Source organism: Lonchura striata, chromosome 4A (assembly GCF_050655825.1).
Source record: "Lonchura striata isolate lonStrDom1 chromosome 4A, ASM5065582v1, whole genome shotgun sequence".
Lineage (NCBI taxonomy): Eukaryota > Metazoa > Chordata > Aves > Passeriformes > Estrildidae > Lonchura > Lonchura striata.
Genome location: NC_140742.1, coordinates 8,404,723 through 8,419,186, shown reverse-complemented (window position 1 = coordinate 8,419,186; position 14,464 = coordinate 8,404,723). Strand labels below are relative to the sequence as shown.

General features: G+C 45.6%; 1 protein-coding gene across 3 annotated transcripts in view; it reads left to right on the top strand.

Moving 5' to 3' along the window:
* The window catches only part of NRK (Nik related kinase), a 90,871-nt gene that overhangs the window by 18,901 nt on the left and 57,506 nt on the right, over positions 1 to 14,464 (top strand). For all 3 annotated transcript variants that reach the window (XM_031504785.3, XM_077786512.2, XM_085571053.1), the window contains exon 3: positions 11,132 to 11,188. In XM_031504785.3, the coding sequence (XP_031360645.3) occupies positions 11,132 to 11,188 (57 nt within the window). The remainder of the gene's footprint in view (positions 1 to 11,131; positions 11,189 to 14,464) is intronic.

Sequence of the window (14,464 nt, the reverse complement as noted above, 5' to 3'; positions counted from 1 at the left end):
TGCAATCACATCTCTTCCAACAGAGAAACCATTGAAAATACACGTTTTTTTCATTGTAAAGTGAGGTTTGTTTTGTTTGAGAAATTTGACCCTTTATGAGATTAATTCAGGTCTAATAAACTCAACAGCAGGACATAGAATCATTAAGATTGTCTGGTTGACTTCAGTGGGGCAGAGGTGGCTGCGAGAACCTCGGTGCTGGGACGAGCCATGGCTGGTGGGAAGTGCTGCAGGGAACCTTGGAGGTGAAGCCAGCCTGAAGCCATGGCAGGAGGACAGGAAGCCCAGCCTGTGCTGGGGCTCTGGTGATGTTTCACCCACACACAGCTCACTGTGCACCTCACTGCTTCATCTTGCCCTGTACAAAATTAATTTGGCTTGTTTAAACAGGGCGAGACAAAGAGATGAGTTTCAAAAATCCAGTTAGGGCTGTTAAGTAGTTAATTTCAGGAAATTATTGGTACCTCCTGTGACCAGTTTTTCCAATGATTCACTGCTGCTTTTGCTTCATGTGTGCTCATAATTATGCTGAGCTGCTTTGCTTAAGGCTCTGCGGTTCTTCAGCTGTAATGTGTTTAGCCGTTTTCTTGAATTTACTCTGCAGGGGTATTTATTTCTTTCTTCCTCTCAAGATCTCACTGTTCATTTCTATCCTGCTGTGATTGACTTCAATCCCTACAAGTAATACAGAAATTGAGAAGATGAAGCATTGAGCAGTAACTGCTTGTAGCTGTTCAGGAACTATTACTGTGCATCTGACCTGTAGTTTGCTTGAGAGGGGAACCTTTGCCAGCCAGGCTTCTGCTGTACAAAGCTGTTTAGATCAGTTTAGAAAAAAAATAACACCAGCACTCCTTGTGAATTCAGATTTTTTTTTGTTTCTGAACTTGGAATCTCCTCTCTCTTTTAAATTCATTAGAAAAGCGAGCTATACTTTACTTGTAGGACTAATTAAAAGGGTAGTCTGGTTTCATTTTGGAGACTAACTTAACACTGAAAGCCTTTCCAAAAATTTAAGTAATTTTCCCTTGAGTTTTCTGGACCATCTGGCCAATAGGATTTTGGAAGGAAATGGGATTTGACTGCTGCTGTGAGATCAGTGCCATGTAGCTCATCTCTTACAGAAATAATTCAGAAATCTGGAGGCTTTTGTGTTTTTTCACAGACTAATTGTGTTCATTAACTCCCTTTTAATTTTGGAGAGGATTCACTGAGTAGAGCCAAATGAAAAGGCATGATTATATGCTCTTTTTTTTCCCTCAGTTAAATGCTCTGTGAAGACTTTGGTGTATGTGTGTGTAAAGAATATGACCTTTCCCTAGGCAAACCTCAGATCTTCTGAACTTGACAGTATTAGTCAGCAGAGTTTTTGATTTCAGGATTCACCTCAGGTGAACAGAGTCATAGGGAGGGCATTGGCCAAGAAATGCTGAAGGCAAGACTCTGAGACTGTAAGAGAAATGCTTCCAATGCCAGTTGTTAGTCCTGGGCTGTCCATACTGTGTGAGCTGTACACAGGCACCTGCAGAGGTGCACACCCACATGGTACTGCAATCTGTGTGAGAAAAACACCCCAGAACTGCAATGGAAAACTAAATCACCCTTAAGGTTGTTGTAACTCTGTCGTTATTTAGGCTGGAACTTGCAGCTGTGTACCCTGCTTGCCTCAAAGCCTTTTTTTTTTTTTTTTTTAAACCCAGCAGTGCAGTTTTAACCTGTGCAGAGCTGTGTCCATGTTCTGTATTATATGCAAGAGAAAATTCAACTACATTGCGGTTGCTGTTTACAAGAATGCTGAAGGATCTTTAAAAATTCAGTGATATAAATGTTAAGAGATTAATGTGCACAGAAGGTTGTGTTTATGTGGGATAGAAGGCTAATAAAGCTACATTACTTAAAAAGCTAAAAGATGACTCTCCTAACATGAGGTTTGTAATTGCTGAGTGCAGCTGAACCTTTGTAGCTTTGTAGCAGTGGTGAGCCAAAAACCCTTCCTTTGAGGGATTCTTCCTCCAAAATTCTGGCCACCCATCAGCTGGCCTCCTGCAGTCCAGCCCTGACTTCCTTTCAGCAGGATGGGGCTGGCAGGAGACCCTTAACTGCCTGTGACCTTATCCAGCAGAGATGTGCTATGAACAGGTTTTCTCTAGCCCTGCATTTCTGTAAATGGATGTGGATGAGTCAGGCAGCAAAAATTCACTGGGCTGGGGGGATTTGTACCTCACCCCAGACTTAGCTTCTCAGCAACCCCTGTTCTGCAGAGTGAGAGCCTTCCAAAGGCTGAGGCTTTTCCAAAATTGTTTCTTTTTCTGGATGAGTCAACTTCTGGTGCAGCAGACCTTTGTGTTGTAAATCACCACTGGCTCCCAAGTGCTCTGTGGGACTGGCTCTGTGCCAGGGCTGTTCCCACCTTCCATCACAAGAGGAGCCCTGAGACTTCAAATACCCCATATCCCCACTGCCCTGTGCTGCCCTGAGCACCCCACCAGCCCAGTGTCCCCAAGCCAGAACTGCCATGGGAAGAGGAAAGCCACCTGTGTCTGCAGAGCCTCCATGCCCCTGACAGGGGTAGCAAGCCCTGGTGGGGGTCTGGGGCTGGAAATCTGAGAGTATTTCAACAGATATGAAGGGATGTGACAAATGCCAAAGCTCAGGATGAATAGCAAGGCTGTTGAAGCTGTTACTTGTGCAAATAGTGATATTTCAGCTCAATGAAATCAATTTTATGTCCCAATAAATGTAGTGTGAGGAAAATGGGATAACTGCACAACCTGCTTCTCAGACCTCTCCTCCTATTCACTATGCTGCTGAGTTACTCAACCCACATATGGCCCCAGAATGTTGCTTTTCTTTCTGTGTTGGCAGCAGTTCCCAGTCAGGGGCCTTGCAGTTCCCTCTAAACTCAAGCACCTGGATGACTTTTGAACAGAGGGGAGCTGGAGCTGCGGTGTTTGCCATCTTCTCAGATGCTACTGAAGTATCACCAGATGGAAATGGGACCAAATCAAAGTCAGTGAGAGTCTGGTCCTTCACCAGGAGCAGCTCTGTGTCCCCCAGCCAGGCTAGCCCAAATGTGGCAGGTGAAGGTTGTTGCTCCAAGGTGATCTATGTGCTGCAGCTCTCAATCTCCCACTGACACCCAGGACAGGCCACCCTGGTTTTACCTGCCCCAGGAAAAGTGTTCCTGCTCTTCCTGCTCTGTTTTGCACATTGCTCACATTGTTCAGGAACTTTAAGCAGCAGTTGAAGATCTAAAGCATCATGTCTACATGTTAGCTGAGCAAGGAGAAACCACAGGAATGGGTACGTCCCTCCAAATGAGCATGGAGCTGCAGAAGATTACATGGGATCTTCTTCTGCAGACACCACCCACTTCAAATAAGTAGAGGACAAACCTCTTTGTATTGTGGCTAGAATGGTATTTTCAAAAGAGCTTGGTGCTTTGCTTGATCTTGCTGATCACAGTGAGAGTGACCCATTTGGGAGAAGGTTTTAGTATCCCCAAAGATCAGTCCCTAGTCCATTCTCACACATGCATTAGCCTTGAGTGGTTCATGTTTTGGATGAGGATGGTAATCTGAACAAGTGAAGATACTGACACTGCAAAAAATGTCAATATTCAAATATGTGTGTGTTAAAGAGCTTTAATTTGTTCCTTTGTTTCATTTTCTTTTCCCACTGGTCTGCAGTCAGACACAGACAAACATTAGGCAAAGCAAACAATCTGTGTTTCCACTCATACAATGGGAGGAAGTAGGAACTGAAAGGATTAAAAAAAAGCCTGGACAGAAAAACTGCTTCTGGTGCCTCTTGGGTTTTACAGTTCAGAAGGGTTGTGGTACAGACATTTACAGTGGGGTTGAAAAACTGTCCTCCAGAGATCAAGGTGATTTGATCTGGTCCTTTTGAAATGACCTTTATCCATCCCTCCCTTCTAGACAATGTGGATGTGGGTAGAATTTTTAAGTGGCTGGTGGAGGTTATATTTTCTAATCTCTTCTCTGGGCTAATGTGTTGCTATTTTAGTATATAGGAAGTTCTGCTATACTACTGCCAACTTGGTTATCTTCAGTGGTATTATGATTTACAGTGATAATTTTGTTTGTTTCTTTAAACATGTGACACAAGTAGGGACCCTGAGAGAAATTCCTGATTTTCTTTTTTTACATCTTACCCCTGAAACATCTAAAGCTTCATTTGGAAAAATGCATAAAACTAATATTTTCACTTTGAGTGAGTGCAAATACATTTCCACTCCTGATATAAGTGGGGAGAGAAAAGATGGCATGTTCTGCACATAAATAGGGTGGTGGTGTTTGCAAGGAAAATAATTTGTTTTTCACTGAATATTCAATACATTATTACTCTGTAAATGTGATAAACTTTACAAAATTATATTTAATATATTAAGCAGTGTAACATTTTAGGGTTTTGAATATATTTAAAATCCCTTTATAAATCATATATATCCCTAATATTTCTTCATTAATGTAGCAGCCTTTGTCCTATAGAGCACAGAATGTTATTAATTAATTTTAATTCTTTATTTATCTACATGCAGACATTTCAGGGTTTAGCACTGATATTTTGCTACCCAAGCTCTGGGATATGTGAAATAACATTTGCCTTATTGATATGGTCTATACCTAAAGTGATATATTTTAGCTGACTTTTTAGAACACAACTAATCACAGAGTGAGGTTTAGCATGTAGGAGAAAAAAAGACCAATATGACATAAACCTTGGAGAGCATGTCTTGGTTATCTACAGCGCATTACTGTTTCTGTTGTCCACCACTGACCAGCAGTGGACCCGGGTGGCATTTTGTGGTGTTTGTAGGTGATGTGCTTTGCTCTCCCTGGCAGGAAACATTCAGGGCTGGCTCAGAAGGCAGCGTTAAGCTGGAGTCTGCCAGGCAGTCCTGTTCCAAGTGGGGGACTGTGCCTGGTGGTGTCCAGTGTTGTATTGTCCCAGAGAACAAAGGAGCTTCGTGTTGCCTTGTGCTGGTCTCAGGAGCTGGTGCTGAGTCTGCTGTGGGCTCTTCCTCTCTTTAGCACAGTTAATGGCAGCAAAGCTATCCAGACTGTGTTAAAGGAGCATAAGGAAGAGGAAATGCAGTATTTGGCTATGCTGCCCAGGTGGTGTTGGGTGAGACCTGGGGCTGGCTGGAAATTGCGTGGCAGATGTGGGGCTGACAGGGCAAACGTGTGACTTCCGCACAGCCGGGCAGACCCTGCATCCTGCACTGCTGCCATGGGAGCTGTCACAAGCAAAGAAAGGTGGGCTCCAGCTGGGGGATGGAGCTGAGGGTCACCCCAGAGGTCACCTGGAACAGCTTCCAAAATCTCAGCATCTCCCAGTATGACAAAGAAGAAAAGAGATATTCTAGCAGAATACAATTCTTTGATTTACAGCCCTGAAATACAACAGACATCCAGAGCTGATGAGGATGGATCACCAAAACTTTATATTGTCAATCAAAGAAGGCTTTCTGCAGCCTGAGTTTGTGATTAAAAGGATGAAGCTGTAATCAAAATGATAGCTGGGTTCCCACCTGGCTGGTGTCCCAAGTTCTTTGTGGGGGGTTAAAAAAAGGAAAAAAAAAGACTTTGTCAAACTGGTGCCCATCTGTCCAAGGCATTTGTGGTTTGAGGGGTTTTGTGCAGTTTTTTGTGTTTCTGTTTTTGGGGTTTTTTTAACTCTCAGAGTTGATGTGGATTACGTGTCATAGCCTAAGATGAAATGGATTGCTCCTGAAATCCAGTGCTAATATTCAGTTCATGACTTACTCTGAACTTTGCCTTGGGCCATTAACTAACAAAAACAAGCTCTAAGTTCTTAATTACTTCTTCCTTGGAATATATTCCTGGAAGGTCCTTTCAGGTTTTGCATTACTGCTGTATTTTTGCTGAAGAGCTCCAACCATGACTACTGTGCGTTGTCTCACATGGTTGCAGTTGCTGAGTTGAGATGTGTGGAATGCTCTTGCTGATAGAGCTCACCTAAAAACTGTCTTGGTAGGTGACACAGCCCCAGGTGTGCAAGCCCTGACCACTTGTTTACACTGTGAAGACTCTGAGGGACAGCAGGATGCTTGTATGAGGAGCCTATTACTGTAGAGCAGTGGCTGTGTCTGAACTGCTGCATAGGAGCAGCATATCTGCAGGTTTTACATTTTTGGGGTTCTCCTCCCTGCTGTGCTGACCCACTGGGGAGCAAGCTGCAGCTGCATGGGAGGCTGCTCCTGCCTGCCTGCAGTGTGAACATGCAGAGCTCGTGTTCCCACTGGCTCTGGGGCTGGGGTTAGCAAACATCACTCATCCCTTCCAAAGAACTGGGTCTGAGCAGAAAAGTCCTGTGCGGGTGGAAGGGGAAACAGAAGGATCGTGACTTGGTTAAGGTCACGTGGAATAGGACATAGGGTTTCCTGGATCCCTACACAGAGCATTGTTCACTCTATGCATATCTCTTCAAGGCTTTTCTTGTGTTTGCAGGATGGAAAGGGTGGAGAGGAGAGGGGTGAAAGGGTGGGGACCAGTCCCACAGGGCACAGCAGGCTGAGCTGGCGAACTGCCAGCGGCTGCAGGGCCGCACAGATGGGCTCCTGACTTCAAAGTTCATCAGTGCTTTTGGAGCAGGAAATCTGATTGCTCGAGTTCACTTTCGGTGAGAGCTTGCAGCAACACAGCTGTGCTTTCACCTCACTCCCAAAGGGCGGGTGGCCACCAGCTGCATCTGTTATCCCAAAAGGAATGTCTGGTTGAGAAAGACCTTGGCTGCCAAAGTCCCACACCTCCAACAGCCACATCTTGCTTTGCAAGGCAAATCTTGAACATCCAGAGAAGGTCCCAAGAGTTAAAGCTGTGGTATCTACCAGCTGTCAGGATTACACAGGCAGGCAGGGTTGGGGTGGGTCAGCCAGGAGTCCTCTACCCTTGTGCTCATGCTGTGAGCTGGTTGTGTGTGCCTGATAGCCGAGTGTTTGGTATGAATAGACCCTTCATGCAGGCACAAAGACAAATTTGAAGTGTCCAAGTCTTCTGGTTTTTGGGAGGTGTCCCTGCACACAGGCACCTGACCACCTCTCCGTGGTGCTTCTGGTTGCAGAGAAGAAGACAAGGACATGGACAAGAGCAAGGACTTCTGGTGTGGTGAAATGCACCGGCTCTGTGCTGCCTTGGTGTCCTGCAGCAGGCAGTCCCTGCCTTCCTTGTGCACTTTTTCCTGCTGTGGTTACTTGGGGACAGCTCCACCAGACAGGCCCAGAAACACGTGGACATTAATGAGTGCCTGTTGCCAAAAAGGAAGCCTGTGGTGGGACTGCCGTGGGCTGCCTTGGCACGGCGTGCAGCACTTAAGTAGGGAGCTGTCTTCTGCTGTCTGGACTTGCAATTGTCCACTCCAAATCTGTCAGATCCCAAGTGGGGAGAGAAGCTGATGGGAGCTGTTTCCCACCCCCAGGAAGAGAGATACATGCAGGATCTGGGAGGGAAGCTGTCAAACCAAGCTCTCTGCATATGACTTGCAACCTTAAAATCTCATTGGGACCTTGGGTCTCTTCTTGTAATCATGGCCTAAGCCAGGGACCGTGCAAAATTTTTTTTGGAACATAAGAGGAAAAGGTGCTGTACGTGACTGAATGCATAGTTTTGTAAATATACTTAATTCATGTAAAGCCCCTTATCAGCTAATAGCTGGCTGCTAATGTTGACACTCTTGTTTGATGTAAATAGAAAAGTACGTGTCTTGACCCATAGTAAAGGGCGTGGATAAGCGGTTCCTTTATCTGACGTGAAAAGACAAATACACATCCAACAGAAATAACACTGAGCAATCTGCCCTATTGCATGTATCTCTCTCTGCAGAGATAATGCAGGGTTGGAGCTCATCAGAACCAGATCTTTGGCATAAAGCATCTCCCACAAGTCTGGCTGCAATGAGCAGAGTGTAGATTTGAAAAATGTGAGCTGGCTTCAGGTTTGCTGAATGTTACTGTTGTGACTAACTGGCAACTACAGCAGAATATGCGGAAATAGGAGACCAGGAATTTAGCTGGACTCAAAGCTAATGGGAGGATTCTTTTCCAGCTTGGATACCTCATCAAAATGAAGGGTGGAACTTCAATTTTAGAAAGTTGTTGAGCCTTAGAATTGTTTGTGTTTAAGCTGTGTGTGAGCTTGATAGAATTTGATGAGGTTCTCCTGGATAGGAATATGGGTGTTGCAAATGGCTCTTGGATGCTTTGACTGTGTTTTCCAGAGCTCTTATAATACTGAGCATTTGGGTGAAAGATTAAACCTTTTGTTAGGGAGAGCAGCCCACAGACTGTTCCAGCCCTCTGCCCCATTTCTGGGGAAGTGTGCAGTGGAGGATCTTGAATCACAGCAGGCTGAGCTCCAATGGTCTGGAGAGGATGGGCAGTGGCAGAGTGAACAGAGGGCTGGGAGGGCAATGCCCCTTGTTCTTCTCAGATTAAATCAGCAAGGATGAACTTCAGCATGTCTTGTCACTGAGAGTAAGTGAATCAGCTGATCGCATTTGGTTGGGGAAAAGTTAAAACAGCCAGTTTGCTCCTAGAAGCTTTAAACAAAAATCAAAACACCACTTTTCTCCAGACAATTCACACATGCTCAACTTTATGGCTTCAGCAAAAGCAGCAGTGTGAGAGTTCCCATGAACTCTGGCTAACCTCTGAGATTTATTGATAAATGAAAAAAATAAGGGACCAGCACTGAAATCTTTCCTTGCTAAGGCATTACTCTCTATCAGGGCTGGGTTCAGGATGTTTACTGCTTCTAGAGATGTTAAGGAAAATTGACTCTGAACAGTTTAAAAGACCAATATTGAGAAATCTGTAATTCTTGTTCTGAACTGCCAGCACAGTCATAGTCTGTGCCTTAATACAGGAGCAGGATTGAGTTGTGCATCTTATTTAACAGGGACATACTTTTTGAGCAAAGGTGAATCACAGCCCACAAAACAAAAGGACTTGCTCTTTTCTTTCCCGTAAATACTGATTTTTCCAAACTTTTTTGGGAGGGCTTTAGTATTCACATTTATAGTGGTAAGTGAGAGCAGCAGTTTTGCATACAGTGGAAATAGCTTTGGCAGCAAAATGACCAATATCTGTTACACAGAGGGACAATCTGACCAGGAGTTATACTTTGACACCAGGACTGAATGCCAAGCCTTTCCCTCTTCCTTATTCTGATGAATATTCAAGTGCAGTGTTAGCCTAGTACTGATTGATTATTTTTTCAGTGAAGCAGCAGGTTTCCATGCTTCACTACAGTTGTGAAAATCAGTGTTAGTCCTTGGTCCTTTGCAGAATCTACAGCAGTCCTGTTTTCCATGGGCTGGTGCCTGTGTATGGTGTCCAGAGACGTGGAGCTACCAGTGTGCTTGTCTCTGCCCAACTCTGGGGTGCAGACAGGGTGGCTGTGATTTGGGGAAGGCCCTCTCATTGCCTAGGCATTCTGTGGAAATGGGAACATTTGCAGACAGTGGCTCCAAGAGAGGAGCTGTGGCTGTGCAGAGGGAACGTGCTGACCAGCGTTGGGATGGATGCTGACCCAACACCAGCATCCTTTGGGCTGGCACTGGTCACAGCCCATCCACACTCGCCCACCAAGGCTGGTGTGGCCAGGGGAGAATGTGCCCTATTTGTCTTCCTCATGAGGACTGTGCTGATAGGTAAATCCTATCATTCTGCTTCATGAGAAAATGCTTTGCAGTCCCAGGAGTGCTTCCGTGGAAAGAGGACACCTTTAAATATACAAAAAACTCAGCAGGATTTAGTTTTTTTCTAGAAGGAAACATGACTGTGACATATTGCTTGAGAATGAGGAATCATTTTTCTTTGATGCAAAATTGCTTAATCTTAGAAATAATATTTGTGTGCACTTTTGTGCAGATAGAACCTGGGTTTTAAAATTACATCAACCCAGCTTTTAATTTTGTGAGTGTAAATTGCACCTGCAAATCATTTTGTCTGCAAACTGCAGCATTTCATGTTTGATTTCCTGATTTCCAGTGGCGTCCTTAACTGGTGTCAGTTAGTTATTTTGATGTACAGCTTTGCAGGCACTACTATTTCGGGAACAAAATTGCGGTCTCAAAGCTTCAAACCCATTTCTGAACATCTGATGGAAGTGAGCAGCTAGGATGTACAGCAAACCCACTGTATATTCAAATATTTGATGCTATCTTCCAGTGTGAGGTCGTGCTGGTTATCGTGGTGAAAGGCTTCATCTGTGGTATCTGTTGAGCAGCTTGACCTAACCAAAGCAAGAAACAGCAGCTGACAGCAAGATTCATGGTTTTGTTCGTGATGGGTGTTCTTGTGAATCACATTTTGTCAGTCTCAGTAGCAAGTTTGCTCTTTAAATAGCTTTATTTGCTATTACCTCCTTTCACCTAGCTGTGTTTTCAAAACCAAACCTATTACCTATCTGAAGTTACAGTTGTCTGTTGTTAAAGTGGGGTGTGGGCATTTCATAATGAACTGTGTACATGGGTGGCACCCACACAGTCAGAGTCCTGGGTTAGTTCTTCCCCACCACCACAGAAGATGACATTTTTAAATTCAAAGCTCTTGCATGATTTTGAGGAAGTAGCTGAGATACTAGCTGAGTAGTAGCTGAGATGTAAAGTCAGCTGAAGTAAGAATTATAAAAACTAAGCATTTTGAAGTAAAAGCATTAAAAAATAATTTTTTAAAAAAAGGACAAAAACTTGCATTAAACTATAGTTTCTTGGCAGCCACTAGAGGTTGCCAGCTGGACGTACTGGAACCCAGAGTTTTGTCTTTGAACCCTGTAGAGGTAACTGTTAAATTCAGAGCACAGTAAGGGTGTGGCTCTGGTAACACATCACCAACCTTCACCTTGGTGGTTTTGTGTCACTGAAAGGTTGTTTGGTACATAAAATCACAGAATAGTCTGGGTTGGAAGGGATCTTGTAAAGGTCCCCTAGTCCAGCCCCTTGCAAGGAGCAGGGATACCTCAAAGTAGAACATTGCCTTGAACATGATTGAAAGCAATTAGTCAAACCTGGTTGTTACAGGCCTAATTTGTTGATGGATTCATAGTTTGCCTACATGTTTTACATAGTGTCTTTGTTATTTTAACAGGGTCGCCATGTTAAGACTGGGCAGCTGGCAGCAATCAAAGTGATGAATGTTACTGAGGTGAGTGTAAATCCAAAAACAATAAGGTCATTGTTGAGCAGCAAGGAAAAATAAATAATCAGATCATGAGAAGGTGGACAGCTCATGAAAGAAGATCCACTGGTGTAAGTCATGGTTCCTGAGCACCATTTTGTGTTTTATAAAGTACTGAGTGGTGTTAACACAACCATATTTCTTACGTGTGGCTGACCAATGGTGACAAAGCAGCAAGGGAGTACATAGCCATATATTTTGGTGTTCAATAATATCGAAGACAAGAAGTCCCTTCCTGCTTATTTCTAGTTGATTATCTGCTTTCAGAGATAGCAATTAAAAGATTTCCTGTATCTCTGCACTGCCTCTGCTGTGTTTCATCACATCCTATCTCCTCACATGCCAGCTGTTCCTCAGAGCAGTGCCCTGACAGCCAGCAAGCAGGATCATGTTAGAAATGCAAACGCAGTGCTTTTTTATTGTGATTTGACAGATGAGGGAAGGAGACAGTTTAATTGGCACTGTCCCTATTCACATTTATAAAAGGGTGTCAGTGCTGAGACAGGGTGTTGAGAAAGTTGCTAAATATTGGGCTTTGTCTCTTCTTTTAAGAGCACAGCCAGTAGTGGAGCAGCTTGCTTCCTTGAGACCGCATTAGTCTGAGCCCCAGGAAGGCTGGGAAGACTCTCTGCTTCTTCTTCCTCTTGACTCTCCTAGAAGTCTGGTTTGGCAGCATCCAGTAATGCCTACTGTTGCAATGTGATTTCATGGTTTCTCCCCTGAAGATTTCCTCCCAGGTGTCTCAAACACTCCTCCTTTCCCCACCCTGGCCCCTGCCAGCACTGTCACTCCTGGAATTCCAGAAGAGCATGGAGTGATTGAGCAGATTCCAAAGATGCCCTCCACCCCCGAGGGGCTTTGGGCCATCCAGGTGTCCTTTGTCCCCTGAGACCTCCTCTCCCGTACCTGGCTGGTGGCTCCCGACCCCTTCCCCCGCGCTCCCCCAGGGAAAAGGGAGAGGAACCGCGCGGTCTGGGAGTGCTGGTGGAGCCCTTGCTGGGTTCAGATGCCTGCGGGCCAGAATAAAAGCTCTGGATTAAAACCCTCCATTAGAACCGACCCCTTTCCTTCATTATCGCCTTAAAAGTTTCACTGGCAGAGGGAAACCTGAGGGAGGGAAACCTGAGGAGCAGAACCTCTGCCAGGGAAGCTCCATCCCGCGGCCACCGGAGCTCCGGCATGCCTGGCCTTGTCTCCATGTGCCCAGCTGCGACATCAGCTCGCCGAAAGTGTCTCTGGGGTGAAACACCACCGTTGCTGCTGTTTGGTTCAGCAGCAGGGGCCAGACCAGCCAAGGCACGTCCCATCCTCAATATTGGTAATACCAATAGCCTACTTACTTGGAAACAAAATGTAAATGGTCCTGCTTTAGGAATCACCTTACTAGACTTGCAGGATTCTGAGAACAAAACAAAGCTGTTTAGGTCTGATTAGTGCAGGTGGCAGAGCCAACATCATGCTGGGGAATCTGTCCTGTTGTTTGAGGGGCAGTGATAGCAGGGCATGATGTTTTCACATTGACATCCTTCATGGGAAGGTGAGGAGCATGTTTGTGAAACTGCCCAAAGGGGTTTTCCTTGGTGCTTTTCCCTCACTAAACCGTGAAAAATTCCAGCTCAGCTGTGATCAACTGTTCTGCTTTCTGGTCTTGGCACAGGGGGAGTGCAGGGCTTTCTGCTCTTATTTCCACTTTCCTAATGCAGAGTTGGCTGTATTCCTGCTGCTAGGGCACAGGCTGGCATGTCTGGATGCAGTCACTTCTGCTACTTCTGGCACTTTCGTTCACCAAAGGATTCTGATTCTTTCACCAAACCTACTGGGTTTCTTTTTCCAGTAAGAAGTCATTTCATCAGAAATTGCCTGCCGAGCTCCAGCTGTGATTGCTCAGATCTGGGGCACACCAAGAGCTTAGCAAATCTGCCCTTTGCTGTCATGAGCTGCAGCCCCAGGCTGGTTTCTTAAGAGCAGCAGCAGGATGCTGTGGTCATTGTGGGATCCTCTGGACATCTGTCAGGAAGTGCTGCTGTATTGAGTTGCACGGGGGTGGGGGGAGCCCTTTGAAATGGTTAAAGGGGAGCTGATGGCAACGTGTGCTCATGTGCCTCTCCACACAGGCTCTGCTTCCTGTTTTTTGCCAGAGCCAGACAAGCAGAGTGCTTGCAGAGAGACTGGATTCTTGCTGCTTGTCTCTTCAGCTGTCGGTGCAGGTGATCAAAGAGCTCTTCTCCAGCCCATCATTCTCCATCTGTCTTTGCTTTCATTCTTTCTAGAGAGCAAAATAACATTTAAATGTGAAACTTGTTGTTAGACCTGCCTGGTACTAAGGGGTCCCTTGGTGCAGTATTTGTCAGCCGATGAGCTGGTTTCCAGCTGCGGTCAGAGGAGTGTGTTCTCTAGTTCTAATGCCACTGCAGATAGGCCCACATCTTCAAAAAGAGCCTTTGATCATGAACCTGTCATCTCTGTGCACACAGCCATCTGTGCCCAGGAGTGTGTTGGTTTGTGAAAGCAAACAGCTTTTTGCACCTGCACGTCTGCGAGCCTGTTCCTTTCCTTGAGCAGCATTATTTATGAACAGACCCCTGAGACATGGGGCTGCTGGTACTGCTGGCAAGAGGGCTGGGAGAAAGTGGGAATTCTGAGTGTGGGCGTGCAGTGAGAAGCTGAGGGTGCTTTTGTCCCTTGTCACTGTGCTTGAAGGATGTACATGGCACTGAGGCTTAGCAAGTCTGGGTTCAGCTCCTGGACGAGCCTCATGGCATGGCCCATGGGGCACAGTCACTCACATTTACCCTTCCCTTTTCCATGGCATAGAGCATTTTTTCCCAAACTGACCGAGGCACTGGGAAGCCAGAGTGCATTTGTCTGTGAAATGCCCAGCTGCTGTCCTGTGTAGCCCTTTGCCTTACAGCCTGACCAGCACCTGAAGCTCAGCCTGCTGTCTGCTCCAAGCAGAGTCTCCCCAAGGCATTCAGCTGTGCTGGGCAGTGTCACTTGGGCCCTGCAGGCCAGGATGGACAAGGGAAGGAGAATCAGATGCAGGGAGGAATCAGCTTCTGGCCTTCAGGGAAAATAAAGGCACAAGAGAAAGCAGGAATTGGATCTTGCTGGTTCTAGGAAAGGAGCATTACCCATGTGGAGCTCCTCTTGCTCTTGCCAGTGAAGAGCCTGTGGGGTATCCAGGTTGTGTTCATGGATGGCCACATGCTTGGTTTTGTTTTAAAAACATGTCAGATTGCAGAG